We start from the raw sequence: 13,756 nt of genomic DNA on the forward strand, positions 1-13,756 counted from the left end.
CTCGATTGCTGAAAATGTCAAATCCTAGAAAATGTAGCATTCCTACACGTGATGTTAATATCATTCTTGAACAATTGGTAGCAAGATTCATTTGATGAAACTGATTTATGTATACATTTCTTTTACATTAGGATTAGAGACAAGTTCTGTTTAAAAATAACTCCAAGAACAGTTGTTATATTTCATTTTCACAGTGAGAACCAGTCAGATTTGCTTCAGCCTCAAAGAGCGTGTTTAAGTAAATTTAACGCTGGCAGCGAGCTGCACTCTCATCTGAATGGGAAATGGGTGAAATCTTCACAAGCACTTTGGATTTAGTACCTTGGCAGGTAGGGTAAGATAGAAAAGGCCACTGTGCCCGACTTCAAATTATACTACAAAGTGACAGTATTCAAAATGGCATGGTATTGGCAGCAAAACAGACACACGGACCAATGGAACAGAATCAAGAGTCCAGAAGTAAACCCATATTTATATGGGCAAATAATTTTTGAAAGAAGCTAAAAACATACAGTGGAGAAAGGAAAGCCTCTTCAAAAATTGGTGCTGGGAAAAGTGGCAAGCCACCTGCAAAAGAATGAAACTAGATTGCTATTGTGCATCACCACACACCAAAATTAACTCAAAATGGATTAAGGACCTAAATATAAGACCTGAAACAATAAAATGCATAGAAGAAAACATAGGAACTAAACTCAAGGACCTTGGCCTTAAAGAGGATTTTATGAATTTGACCTTAAAGGCAAGGGAAGTAAAAGCAAAAATAAATGAATGGGACTACATCAAATTAAAAAGCTTCTGCACAGAGAAAGAAACCATTGACAAAACAAAAAGGCAACCAACAGAATGGGAGAAGATATTTGCAAACAATACCTCCGATAAGGGGTTAATATCCAAAATATATAAAGAACCCATACAATCCAACAACAACAAGAAAAACAAACAATCCAATTAAAAAATGGACAGAGGACCTGAACAGATACTTCTCCCAAGAAGACATACAAATGGCCAACAAACATATGAAATGTTGCTCATCATTGCTAGCTATTAGGGAAGTGCAAACCAAAACCACCTCACACCTGTTAGAATGGTTATTATTAACAAGAAATAACAAGTGTTGCAGAGGTTGTAGAGAAAAGGGAACTCTTATATTCTGCTGTTGGGAATGTAAATTGGTATAGCCACTATAGAAAACAGTAGAGAGGTTCCTCGAAAAATTAAAAATAGAGTTAGCATATGACCCAGCAATCCCTCTTCTGGGTATCTAACCCCCAAATTAAAAAACATTTATCCATAAAGATATATGTACCCCTACGTTCATTGCACTATTTTTCAAGGTAGCTAAGATGTGGAAACAACCAAAGTGTCCTTTGATAGATGATTGGATAAAGAAGATATGGTACATATATACAATGGAATACTACTAAGTCATAAGAAATGATGAAATACTGCCATTTGTGACAACATGGATGGATCTTGAGAATATCATGCTAAGTGAAATAAGTCATACAAAAAGTCAAGATCCATGATTTCACTCATATGGGAAATACAAAACAGAAAACAGAAAGCAACAAATGAACAAAACTTAAAAGACAAAGACAACAGTTTGATGGTTACCAGAGGGAAAGGGGGATGGAGTGGGTAAGGGGGTTTGAATATATGATGATAGAAAGAGACTTCAATATACAGATGATGTATTATTGAATTGTACACTTAAAACTTATATAATCTTATTAACCAATGTCACCCCAATAAATTTAATAAAATTAAAAAGGATAGAGTGAAAGATGGAGTACCACACAGGTCTGAAAAGCTAGCCCGGGGCAATGACCCCGCAGTGGTCTAGTGATGGTGCTGCAGTATCTTCAGATCAGAGGTCTGCTGAGGCATTTTTACCCCAGAAAAGCTCCCACAGTAGTCTGTATCTGCCAAGGGAGCTGGGCTGTGTCACAGTTTGAACTTCCTTGGCCCTTCCTGCTTTCTATCCTTGGTGTCTAGGGTGGGTGGGGAATTATCCCCACAAACTTCTTGAACATCTAACTCCACCTCATCACCCGCTTTCTGAGGCCAGAGCTGACATACGTCCATTTTTCACTTCTATGTGTCTCTCCAGGGCTACTGGCTCTTCTAGGCCCTGCAACCTTACTCATGTGCCAGGACTTGCAGGGCCACCCAGGGCCACCCAGGGCACATCCAGATAGCAGAAAGAAACACATACACAGGGTGCCAGCAGCTGCTGATCGGAACATTTATTTGCCCTCGGACCACTTTCTCATCCAGCCAAATGTCACTCTGAACGGATAGAATTTGGGGAGCAAGTCCCAGACAGGGACAGGGGGTGCAGGCAGGAGGCTTCCACCAGGCAGTTTAGATGGAGGTGCTGTGCATTGGCAGAGGGCGAGAAGGGCAACTGAATTGCCAGGGGATGTGAGTCATGTTGTAGAGGTTAGGACGGAGGCTTTCTTCTCACAGGACCTTTCTTTAGTACTCGACAGTAATCGTTTTGACCCGCAGGTATTCATTCAGGGCCGCCTCTCCTACAAGACAGCACATGCCGTTGGAACCATCATCATTATAGAGGTTCCTGCATGCATATTATGTCATGGATCCCTGCAGCAAACAAGTGGGGTCAACCCTTGATCAGCCCCAGTTACAAATGAGAAACTCAGGCCCAGAAAGGGTCAGCTGCCATTGAGTGGGGGACCATGATTCCAACAGGCTTTGGAATACAGAACCAATCTGAGGCCACCATTCCTGGGACTTTCCAACTCTGACTACCTCCTCTCATGGGAGGGTAGCCCCATCAGCTTCAGGGCAGCAAAGTCTCTCCTGTTGCCTTCCTATTACCCAGATGTGCCAGCTTCTCCCCACTGCTGCCTTTCAGTTAATTCCAGGTCAAGTTATGACTAGGAAAAGGGGTGCCTCACAAGGTCTCTGAGAACTCTGGAATTGGCTGTGCCATGTGGCTGGTACTTTTTGGTCTCACGACTAGCACTAGGGGCCTGTGGCTGCCTAATAATTCCCCCACCCACTAAAGCTAGCTCCAGGAGCCGTGATTTTCCAGCTGCTGCCAATGCTGTTCTTACCACCAGCTGGGGCCCACTGAAGTCTCTGGGCCCATCCCAGGAGGGTGATTTGGAAGGCCTGGTTTGTGGGCACAGGACACAGGGGACAGGAGGAGAGGGGCTGGGGAAACTAGGGGGCAAAATCACGAGTAACGGAAATTATATCCTGGGGATTTGGCACACGTGGCCTCCCTGGATGACAATAGTCCTTGTGGATTTCTGTGGAGGACACCAGGAAGGTAGCGCAGGAGAGGCAAGAACAGAAGAGCAGGAGTTTCCAGCACGTGTGCGTATACATGTGTGCATGTGCATGGGTGTGTGTATTTGCATGTGTGTGCGTGCGTGTGCGTGCGTGCGTGCGTGCGTGCGTGCGTGTGTGTGTGTGTGTGTGTGTGCATATGAGGCCTGGCTCTGCATGCATAGTTTTTGTGTGGTATTATGCTTTGGGGGTGTTGTTGGGTTCCTTTCACAAGTAGTTTGGGTTCCTTACAGTTTTCCACGGGGTTTGAAAGATGGAAGGAAGGAGAAATGAAACAGTGATTGCTCTTTGGTTCCAGCCTCAGCCTGAACCTCCCTGACTACCATGAGCTGGGCAGGGGACGCCTAGAGAGATGAAGGTGTCTAAGATGTGCTGCTCTTTCACACATTTTGGCCTTTGACAAGTTTGGCATCAGAGCTATGATCCCCAACTGGAGCTAGTCTCCAATTGCTGGCTTCCAGAATGGCAGAATGAGGAAGAATGGGACTTACCCTATGTCACACAGCAGTCCAGGAGAAGAGGAGTGCCAGAACAGAACTCCATTTCTCCCAGAAGGTCAAGCTGGGCTTGCATTTAGCTCCCTGCCTAGGTGACTTTGTCTTTATACTTGGACCCCATGGCTTTCCCTCTCCCTGAGGATGAATCTTGAGGACTGACTGTGTCTCTTGGGTCCCTCGATCTGACCCCTACTCACCTCTTGGATCTGCTCTCCTCTTGTCCTCCCTGGGCTGACACCAGCCTCTCTCTGCAGCTCCAAGTCCAAAGCTAGTTCTCTCAGGACCTGCCAGCCCCTCTGCTAGGAACACACACTCTCCTCCCACCACTGGGTCTCAGGGCAGGTGCCATCCCCTCACATAGGCCCTCCCTGGTACCTGGCTAAAGTTGCCCTTCCACTCTCCTTGTCTAGATCACTTTGTCTTGTCTGTTTCCCAGCACTCCTCACTTTCTAGAAGGATCTTGTTCACTGCTTTAATTATCACTTGTCTCCTTCCAGTAAGAAGTAAGCAAAAACAGCCACCTTGTCAATGCTACACCACTGGCTGCTGGGACAGGCCTGGCACCAATTGGCTTCTAACAAATGTTTAGGATTACATTACCCAGGTCTTTGCCAAATCCAGACTGCTTGAACCCTCCAAAGGGAGCAGCCACGTCGGTCTTATTGTATGTGTTGATGAACACAGTGCCTGCCTCTAGCTTGTCACTGACGTACAGGGCCTTGCTGATGTCCCTGGTGAAGATGCCAGAGGCTAGGCCAAATTCCGTGGCATTGGCCCGAGACAGCACGGTGTCCACGTCACTGTAGGAGGTAAAGGGGGGTTGCGGGGCAGTCCTAGAGGTGGGCTTCAGAGACCCCCCCTCTCCCAAAAAAGAGCCCGATATCCTCCAAGCTCCTCACCACTCAGGACCTCCTGAGGAATGTTTTAGGCCTACAGCAAGAGTGGAGGAGACAGGACAGCAGAGAGGACAGAGTTAAAGAGAGGAGGAAGAACATAGTCAGTTTATACACAGTCAACCACAGGAACCCTCTGGGTCATCAGGGGTGACCCTCATTTTACATACAGAGGAACAGGAGCCCAGAGGGAGGCAGGTGGAGCCCCCACCACACTTGAATACATTGGGTATTCCCCAGGGAGCCACTTTGTGGGCATCATCCCCACTTCAGACATGATGGGCTTGAAGACTTAATACAATATTTGCTTGGTAGATGGCAGAAAGTATCTTATCAGCATGTGATAATAATTTTGATAATTCTTTGACAGTTGGAAATAAAATGTATTAAGATGAAGTGTCATTTTGTAATCTGTTCAAAGACTCTACAGTGAGAAATAATAGTCCATAAAAGAACTTGTGGTAGATCGAATATGGCCACAGAATCCAATCCCTCTCTTTTTAAACCCAGGCTGGTTTTGGTGACTTGTTGGACCAATATGACATGATGAAAGTTAGGTTCTCGGCTTTCTGAGGCTGATTAGTGGACCTCGAGGAACCTTGAAGCTTCTACCCAGCCAGGTGCAGAGCAGAAGCCCTGAGGCTGCCATGCGGGGAGAGAGCCTGCAAGGAGGCCCACAGCCTACTTGAAGATAGCTACTCAGGTGCCCTAGTTGAGGCCCTGACGTGGCACAGAGCAGAGGCAGGTTAGCCCTATCAAAACCTAACCAAACTGGAGGTTCATGAGTAAAATAAATAACTATTGCTATTCTAAGCCATTGAGCTTCGGGTAGTTTGTTACACATTGCTAGATAATTACGACAGACCCCAAGACACCATGAGAGACATCGAGAGACACAGAGAGTACACTCACAGTGGGACCTGAAGCCCTGTCAATCCCCTGGGGCTTTTCTCACCTCAGTGGTTGATGAGGACTCAGTAGGTGCCCAGGCTTCATCCATACCCCCCACCCCATCTGAGTTCTCTTTCTGCCCCGAAGCTCATGTGAAGACCCCAATAATGCATGGAAAAGAATCAAGCTCTTGAGAGACATAAACAGGGTTCCCTACCCATTGGCAAACCGAGAGATAATCATGATGGGCCCAAAGGACTCCTCCTTGGCTATGAACATGTGGTCTTCCACATCCGTGAAAACAGTTGGCTGGAAAAAGAAACCTGTGGAGGAGACAGAGGCCCATGGCATTCAGAAAGGCTGTCCTCCAGTAGTCCAGCCTCTCCCTGTCCAGGCTGGGTCTTTACAGCCATGTTGCACACATCCCACTCTAGCAATGCAATTTGCAACACCTGTGTAAGTGGCTGCCACAATCTGTGGGTGGCTTTCCTGCCCTGGACATATGAGCTCATGTGAGCCTCACAACCCTTTCAACTACATGTTGACATTTGGATCCAAGTCTGCCCAAGGCCAGTGCCAAAGCTCGAGATCATGACAAACACATGGGTTTTTCTAGTGACATTTAGTCAGAAAATATATCTGGATTCTTTGGCTAGTGCAGCCTCCCAGATGGCTCTCTATCAGACCCTGTGGCATGGTGGTGGGGAGGGGCTTTGGACAGGCCCTCCCAGGATGGCCTCCTTTCTTGACATCATGGTGTGGACACAGATACCCCAGGTGCAGAGGTGAGTGCTCTTGGTCAGGGCACAGCCTCCTACTCTCCCATCAGCATGGATCCACCATCTACTCCCACCCAAGCTGCCACCCCTACAGCTCCTGGTTGCCCAGACAGAATTATTTCTGATGACAGAAATGCTTTCTTTGACTATTTCTCCTTTGAGACCCTGCTGGATTGAGATTTACTTTGGCTTGACTTAGGGAAAATCAAGAGACTTGAAATTTTCTCTCTCTGGGTTTTAGAAAAGCAAAAAAAAAAAATTTTTTTAACTTTAAAAGTAATTTAATTAATAAAATATTCCATATTTTATACATTTATAAATATATTTTTACATTACTATTTTTAGAATGTGAGTTATACATGAATACATGTTGACTCCTGTGGTATAGCCTGTATTCACTCAGGCTGCCCATCAGGTGTGGGGAACTATAGGCTGGCCAGTCTCTGTTCCCCTCTCGTCCCTTCTCCACCCTGCTCAGGGCTCCACCAGAGGCACTGCATGTCCAAACTCCATTGTCCTCTGGCTTCCAGTTGGGTTTGGCCACTAGGAGGAAGCCCCTGCCACACAGCTGTGCCCCTCACTAGGTCCCAGGAATTCTCCCTCCACTTGTTCCTCAGGTCAGGTGGTGGTGGTGGTGATGGTTCCTCACCATTCCTAGTTCTTGCTCTTTGAACAGTGCCTTTATTTCACACTCTCTCATCAGGCCTTGAACTCTGGCCTCATGGAAACTCCAGTCAAGTGGGGATGGGGAAAGGGGTAGGCAGACAGTGGCAGTATAGTGGTTATAAAACTCTGTTGAGGTATGAGGTGCCCAGGAATACCTGTGACATAGCGATGGCCTGTACCTGGCTGTCATTTGAGCTGGATGATGAATTCACCAGGTGGGGAAACCGGGGAGGTTTCACTAAGCAGAGGAGCAGCAAATGCACAGAGAGCAAGAAAATAAGAGTTGTGTTCAGAGGGAGAGTTAAGCATGGCCAAAGTATGGGTCAAGGGCAAGCAAGTTAGACACAGATCATGAAAGACCCTTGATGGGAAGTGAAGGAGTTTGAGCTTGTTACTATAGGAGGTTGGGTCACTGTGGAAGTGTTCCAACACTGGGGGGAAACATAACCAGACCTCTGGCGATTGCATAAGTAAAAGATTAGCAGGGTTCAAGAAGTCCCACAGGAAGCCACCGTGATAGTCCAGGCAAGATGAGATTTGAAGAGATGGCCTGATGGTGGCATGGATACAGGAGAAGGAAGAAAGATTTCTAGATTTAAGAGCATCAGGCAATTAATTAAAACTAGGGGGTCAAGAAAAGAGAGGAGTCTAGAATTCATGCTTTCCTTCCCTCCTTCATTTCACCAAATTAATTCAGGCCGTTGGTGTGAGTCTTGGTGTTGGCATGAAGGACCTAATGATATAGAGGAGACACATGGCTCCTGTCCCCCGGAGCAGGCAGTCTAATGGGGAAGCAGCTCAAACAGTCAAAACCTGCAGCTCCTGCTCCTCTGGCTCTGCTGACTTGATCAAATGGAAGATTCTACAGAGGCAGGTATGTATATCTGGGGTTGGATTGAGTCTGGAGACACTGTGATGATGTAATGGATTTGGTACCCTTTGAGTCTGAAGGGCCTGAGGGACATGCAAGTGGAGGTGTCTAGGTGATCAGGAGTTTTGGGTGAGGAAGAGCCTGGAGACAGATATTTGGAAGAGTCCAAACCATTGCAGAGGGTTAGATCCTCCAGGGAAAGTGTTTAACATGAGAAGTGCTCCAAACTCAGGACAGACTTGGGGATGTACTTACATTTAAGGGACAGGTGGAGAGGGAGTTTCCAGCAGAGAGCAACTGCTAAGTAATGGTCAAAGATAAGAAAACCATGGAATCTAAGGCCATGGAACCCACGAGAAGAAAGAATGTCATGGATGCAGTGATGTTAGTGGCAAGTCAACTTTGAAACAGATTAAACTAACACTGACAACACTTTAGCACTGGTGCCTTCACCTTGCCAGTCCCACATCTGGTCTGGCAGGTGTCCAAAGAGTCAAGCACCTCGCCTTCAGATACCTCCAGTTAGAGCTGCACATGCTACTTGTTGCCTGTTTACCCAAATGGGCCAAGAGTGCTCTGACTGACCTGGCAGAGGGACTTGATTCCCACCACAGACCAGCGTGGCCCCTTCCTTCACACCACGCTGGCAATACTCTATCAGCTTCTGTAGGTGGGCTTGGTGATTCTGTGGCCCATGGTTGGTGTCCCGGTCTAGAGGGTTGCCAATCTTCATCTTCCTCACTTCTTCTACCTGTGGAAAGTCCTTCCAGTCAGGTCTCACTCAGGTGCCACTGTTACTGACATTGCTCATCACCTGATCCCCCTCCCACATCTGCATTTTTAGTGACCAACTACTGGCCCCTGCCAGTCCATATGCCAGTTTCTGGCACTCATGGAGTTCCATGTCATAGTTCCCAACCTGCCTTTCAGGCTGAAACCCAAATGTATGCTACATGCAAGGAGACCTGAGCCTAGTCTCGGATGGGCAGTTGTGCAGGGGTATGGGTGAGTGAAAAAAAGAGGCAGGTGTGTATGTGAGTGGGAGTGGTGGAGGGCGTGGTGGGAAGAACAGGATGTATCTCTACATCAGTTCTGCACCCAGCTTCAAAGTCTAAGAAGCTGAGGGAAGTCTTGTCCAGGGACTCTAGGATATGGAATGGGGATAGGGTGGGGAAACACCAGTCCCACTGCAATACCTTGTGACAGGGTGGGAAAGACACTGAGTGGAGTGGACCTGGGTCTTGAGTCCACTCACCCTTGCCCCGACTTCTGCCTGTTTCAGAACCCAGCTTAAAGGGCCCCTCCTTCAGGAAGGCTTCCCTGTTGCCTTGGCCAACATACAAGTAGGTCTAGGTTTTACTACCTAGAGTTGACTTGGGTTTCTTCAAGGAATGTGCCAAAAGTTATCTAACAATGCTGGGGCTAGGATGAGGAGTCAAAAAAGACCCAGGTACGGGATGCTGTGCTAGAGTGAGGAACTTAGGTGAACATAACCAGCATTGGGTGGATGCCAAATATTCAGAGCTCCAGGCTAGAGTCAGTCCCTCCCATTTTTTTCAATTCTCCCCTGGGCTCCTTCCTTGTTTTCCTAAGACCAAACAAGGCCATCTCTGCTTTCACTGTAGCTGCATTGAGGTCAGGACTGACTGGCCTCCTCCTCCTGTGCAGACTCCACACACACAGCCAGGCCTAATAAGATGCAGGAGGGGCTCAAGCCTTGCCCCCCAGAACCACCCTCTGCCTTATCACCAAGGGCCCCTTAGCTCCTTTGACTGTCCTGAAGGGTCCCAAAACTGAAACCAAGCCTCTGCTTCGCTCCCCTCTCTGCTTCTGCTTGGCCACCTGACTGCTCCTCCATCTCCTTGGGACACCAAAAGCAACTTTTCTGAGTCTCCTAGATGCGCTGTTTACTCCCTGTATTTGGGATTTCGAGCCCTGCCTGCCTCTGGTGAAGCTGAGTGAGCTCCAAGAGGCCTCTAAACTTCTATTCTCATTCTTCTGGACAAGCCATCCAGTGCAGCCACCAAGTGTCCCAGCTGACCTGGCAACTCACCGCAGACATGTGAGCAAGCTCAGGTGAATGTGGGCGGGTGTTCACATTGCCAACCCACAGGATTGTGGGCTGCGTGAACAGTTATCCCAAGTCACTAGTTTTGGGAGTAGAATGTTACATGGCAAAAGCTTTTACATTCCCTTTTAGAAAATCTGTTCCTTTTCTCACTGCCTTTCATATTTTTACACATCATTCAAGATCTTCTCCAGAAACTCCTTCCTAACAGCCACCCCCCCATCCCCAGACTGACTTTCTCATTTTTCCTGGCTTTCTAAATATAGTTTGTTTAAACATGCTTGTGGAGGTTGTGTCCCCAGCATCCCCTCTCATATCCACTGGGATTAGATCTTGTTTTCCATAACATGAGGGGGAGAGGGGTTCTTTGCTGAAGCTAAACCGACCAGAACTCCTCAAATCCTGCTTTCCCTGAATGGGTCAGGGATAGACAAGAGACCCGGTCACATCAACCCACATCCTTCCCCACAGCCATTTCCACTGGAGTTGGTGTGGAAAGAGGGATTCTACTTTCTGGATCTGGTGTAAAAATGTAGGAAATACTGTCAGCGCTCTGCCCAATCTCCTTTACCTATTGGTACTGTGAGAGGTGGCTGCTGACGGGTCTTGGGAGCTGACAGAAGCCACCCTTCTCTAGCTGGTAGACAGGCCATAGTCAATAACAAATGACAGGAGACAAAAGCCTGGCCCCTTGACTCCAGGGCTATACCTGAATGGTGTCATTCATCCTCCAGAGCTCCTGTCTGTGGATCAGCCAAGGCTAGACATCACCTGAGACTATATCCTTGGTCCCTGTTCTCTCCTGCTCCTTTACATCTTCCAGGCCTCACCTGAGAGCTTACCCTTAGTAAGCCGCATGAATTCTTGGCTCAGGCTCCACTGCTCAGGACTTGATCTAAGATAAGCTGGTTTTGGTTATGTCAGTTTGAGCTGCAGCATTGCTATTTCTTGCTGAAATAATCAAAACCAGTGAAGACTTAATGCAGCTTCTCCTGAAGTTTCCCTGCCCCAGGCGAATAGTGCCCGACTTCACCTGGCCCAACTCCTCTGCAGCCCAGGTGACTGTCCCTGTGCATCAGCAGCTCTGAGACCCGTGGCAGAACTTACCACCTTCTGCACAAACTGATCATGGATTGAGTCCTCTACGAAGAGCCGACCCGCGGCAATGCAGTTCTCGCCTTTGTTGAAGAAGACAGAGCTCATCCCCTTTGGCAAATGGACAAGAATGGTGGATTATAGCCACTCCCAGGGGCACTAGCACCCCATTCCCACTGGGCCTTAGTATTCCCTTCTTATAGGAAAGGGGAGGAATGACCTCCTAAGGTGGTCAGGCCCAGCCAACACCGAGTACACGCACTCCACTCATTCCTTAGTCACCTTGAGAGGAGAGGCGAAGGGTGACCTGCCCCTGGGGAACAAGGACTGTGTCCATGTTGCAGAGAGTGAAGAATGAGAGGGAATGAAGCAGAGTGGAGACCCCATACACTGGGCGGGCTCCCTGGAGTGACCCAAGAGGGGTCAGAGATCAGACCCTTGGAGCTGAGCCTAGAAAGTCTATTAGTGTAAAGCAGGCAACAGAGAGTGGGCAGCTAGCCCTTGTCTTGGAAGGGATGGGGTGCCATCCCAGGCCTGAGGAAACTGGCAAGAGTTCAGAATAAACATGCTCAGAGGCCAAAGGGAGCCTGCTTTTTGGACCTGGGGAGTCCCATGTGGGGGCCAGGGGAAGAGCAAGAGCCTGACCACCCTGGGTCAAGCTTGGCTTTCCTGGAAGATGAGACTGTACTGCCCAAACAGCATGGCCTGGGCCTCTGGCCCAGCAGTATCAGCCTCAGCACCAAAGCCAAGACCCTTGGATTGACAGACTGGCCTCCTTTGGTTTCCTCATCTAGTGAGACTGAACTCCCTTTCATGTCTATGCTGGGTATTCACATCATCCTCCAAGGCACAGCAGGACTTAGATGGGGAAGGGACATATCTGGGCACCTGGATGAACAGGGCCTTACTGGTTTGGTCTCACAGGAGTGGATGGTGTACTGAAGCATAGCAATAATACTGATGTAAGAACTAACTGATACAGGGCACCTGCCATGTGCAGCCACCATTGTTAAGTCCTTCATATATAGTAGTTCTATAATCCCCATAACAACCATAGGAAGTAGGTATACTATTCTCCCCATCCTACAGGTGAGGCCCAAAAGATCAAATAACTTGCCCAAGACTGCCCAGTGAGTCAGTGAAAGATCTGGGCAAGTGTGGACATGGCCCAAGGTTGGGGAGATTCACTGTCAGCAGGGTCATGCCCAAGTCTCTAGGGTTCTGCTTTGCTTTTCTAGGATAGGAAAAGTTGCTGTGCTGATTTTAGAATATGTTTCTCAATTCATGAACCTGGTTCCAGTCATTCTTACAGTTATGAAACTTCTTGGGAAGTTGGTTTTGAAGGACATATGTCATTCCTTGTCCCTAAGGCCCCTTCCTGCCACAGTCTATGTTTGCAGTGACACTTCAGTCTGGGTTAGATGTATGAGTTTAACTGTAGGATAAGAGAAAGCTTCCTATCCCCCCACCCCAATTTACTTCCTCCCTTTCCCCCCCGGCTGTCCCTCACCATCTGCACAGCCTTGCTGAGGTCACAGTCAGCAAAGATGATGAGGGGTGACTTCCCGCCCAGCTCCAGGGACACCTTCTTCACATTACTCAGGGCACAGCTGAAAGGAAGAATGTTGGTGAGGTTGGGTTCATGGGAGATGGAGACACAGGGCTCTAGGTAGAGGGGTCCAAGGGCAGCTCCAAAGCATGCTTGAAAGAGCAAGCAGAGGTTTGGAGGGAGACTAGGTCCAGCACCTTCTCCCCACACCACACTCACAACTATTCCCTCCCACCTCTCTTTGCTCACTGGATTCCCAGAGTGCCTTCCTCTTCCTCCAACAGCCAAGCCCATGCCTACCTCAGGGACGTGCTCTCACTGTCCCCTTCTGGCTATTCCCTCTTCAGATATCCCTACAGCTCATTCCTCACTTCCTCAGGTCTCTGCTCCAAAGTCTCCTTGTTAGGATGGCTGCCCTGACAGCCCCATATAAAATGCAAGCTCCCATGCACCACGGTGCATTTGTCTGATCCCATCCATCAAAGCCTAAGCCCCACCAGGGTGATCAAGCATTTATCAGGTCATGAAGCCGGTGTTCAACAAATGTCAAACCAATAAACTGAGCACAGAACCATCCCCCAGTTGGAGCAGCTGCAGTGCTGCAGGGGCTTCATACCTCAGATTTTTAATGATGGGTGCAAATAGAGAGTAGCTGAGGGTCCTGTGCACACTGCATCAGTGGACACAAAATGGACTTACTGATACTGTCCTCAGAGGGATACTTAGTGGACTGGGTCAGCAAAATGAGGCATGACACAGGGTGGGGGGCTCCTTGCTCAGGACTGACTGCAGGAGGAGGACTCCCCTATTTCAGGCACCAGCCACAGGAGCTCAGAGAAGATCCTGGGAAGAGAGCAGCTGCAGAGCCATGGAATGCGGTCCACACAAACCCTCCTTTCCTGGGGTTCTTAGAGTGGACATTTCCTGAGTCTTCCTTCTGGACTGTGTACACACATATTCGGATGTGACTATCGCCTACACACTACAGAGAAGACTGACCAGCGTTTGAATCAGAAGAGGTAAATAAGCTGCAGTGACTACTTGCTGTTACCTCTCCCGCTCTGCCATCTGTCTGTCCATTCGTCAGTTCGTTGCTCTCTCCACCCTCCTTCTCTTCAATACC

The 13,756-nt window shown here is 48.2% G+C and overlaps 1 protein-coding gene across 1 annotated transcript in view; it reads right to left on the minus strand.

The window, feature by feature from the left end:
* Positions 1-1,997: 1,997 nt before the first annotated feature.
* The window catches only part of ALDH1L1 (aldehyde dehydrogenase 1 family member L1), a 72,430-nt gene continuing 60,671 nt past the window's right edge, over positions 1,998-13,756 (minus strand). The window contains 6 exon segments of the mRNA XM_006911431.2: positions 1,998-2,537; positions 4,422-4,621; positions 5,823-5,928; positions 8,507-8,672; positions 11,097-11,195; positions 12,595-12,694. Of these exon segments, the coding sequence (XP_006911493.1) occupies positions 2,482-2,537; positions 4,422-4,621; positions 5,823-5,928; positions 8,507-8,672; positions 11,097-11,195; positions 12,595-12,694 (727 nt within the window). The 3' untranslated portion in view covers positions 1,998-2,481.

Source organism: Pteropus alecto, unplaced genomic scaffold (genome assembly GCF_000325575.1).
Source record: "Pteropus alecto unplaced genomic scaffold, ASM32557v1 scaffold124, whole genome shotgun sequence".
In the NCBI taxonomy this organism is placed as follows: domain Eukaryota; kingdom Metazoa; phylum Chordata; class Mammalia; order Chiroptera; family Pteropodidae; genus Pteropus; species Pteropus alecto.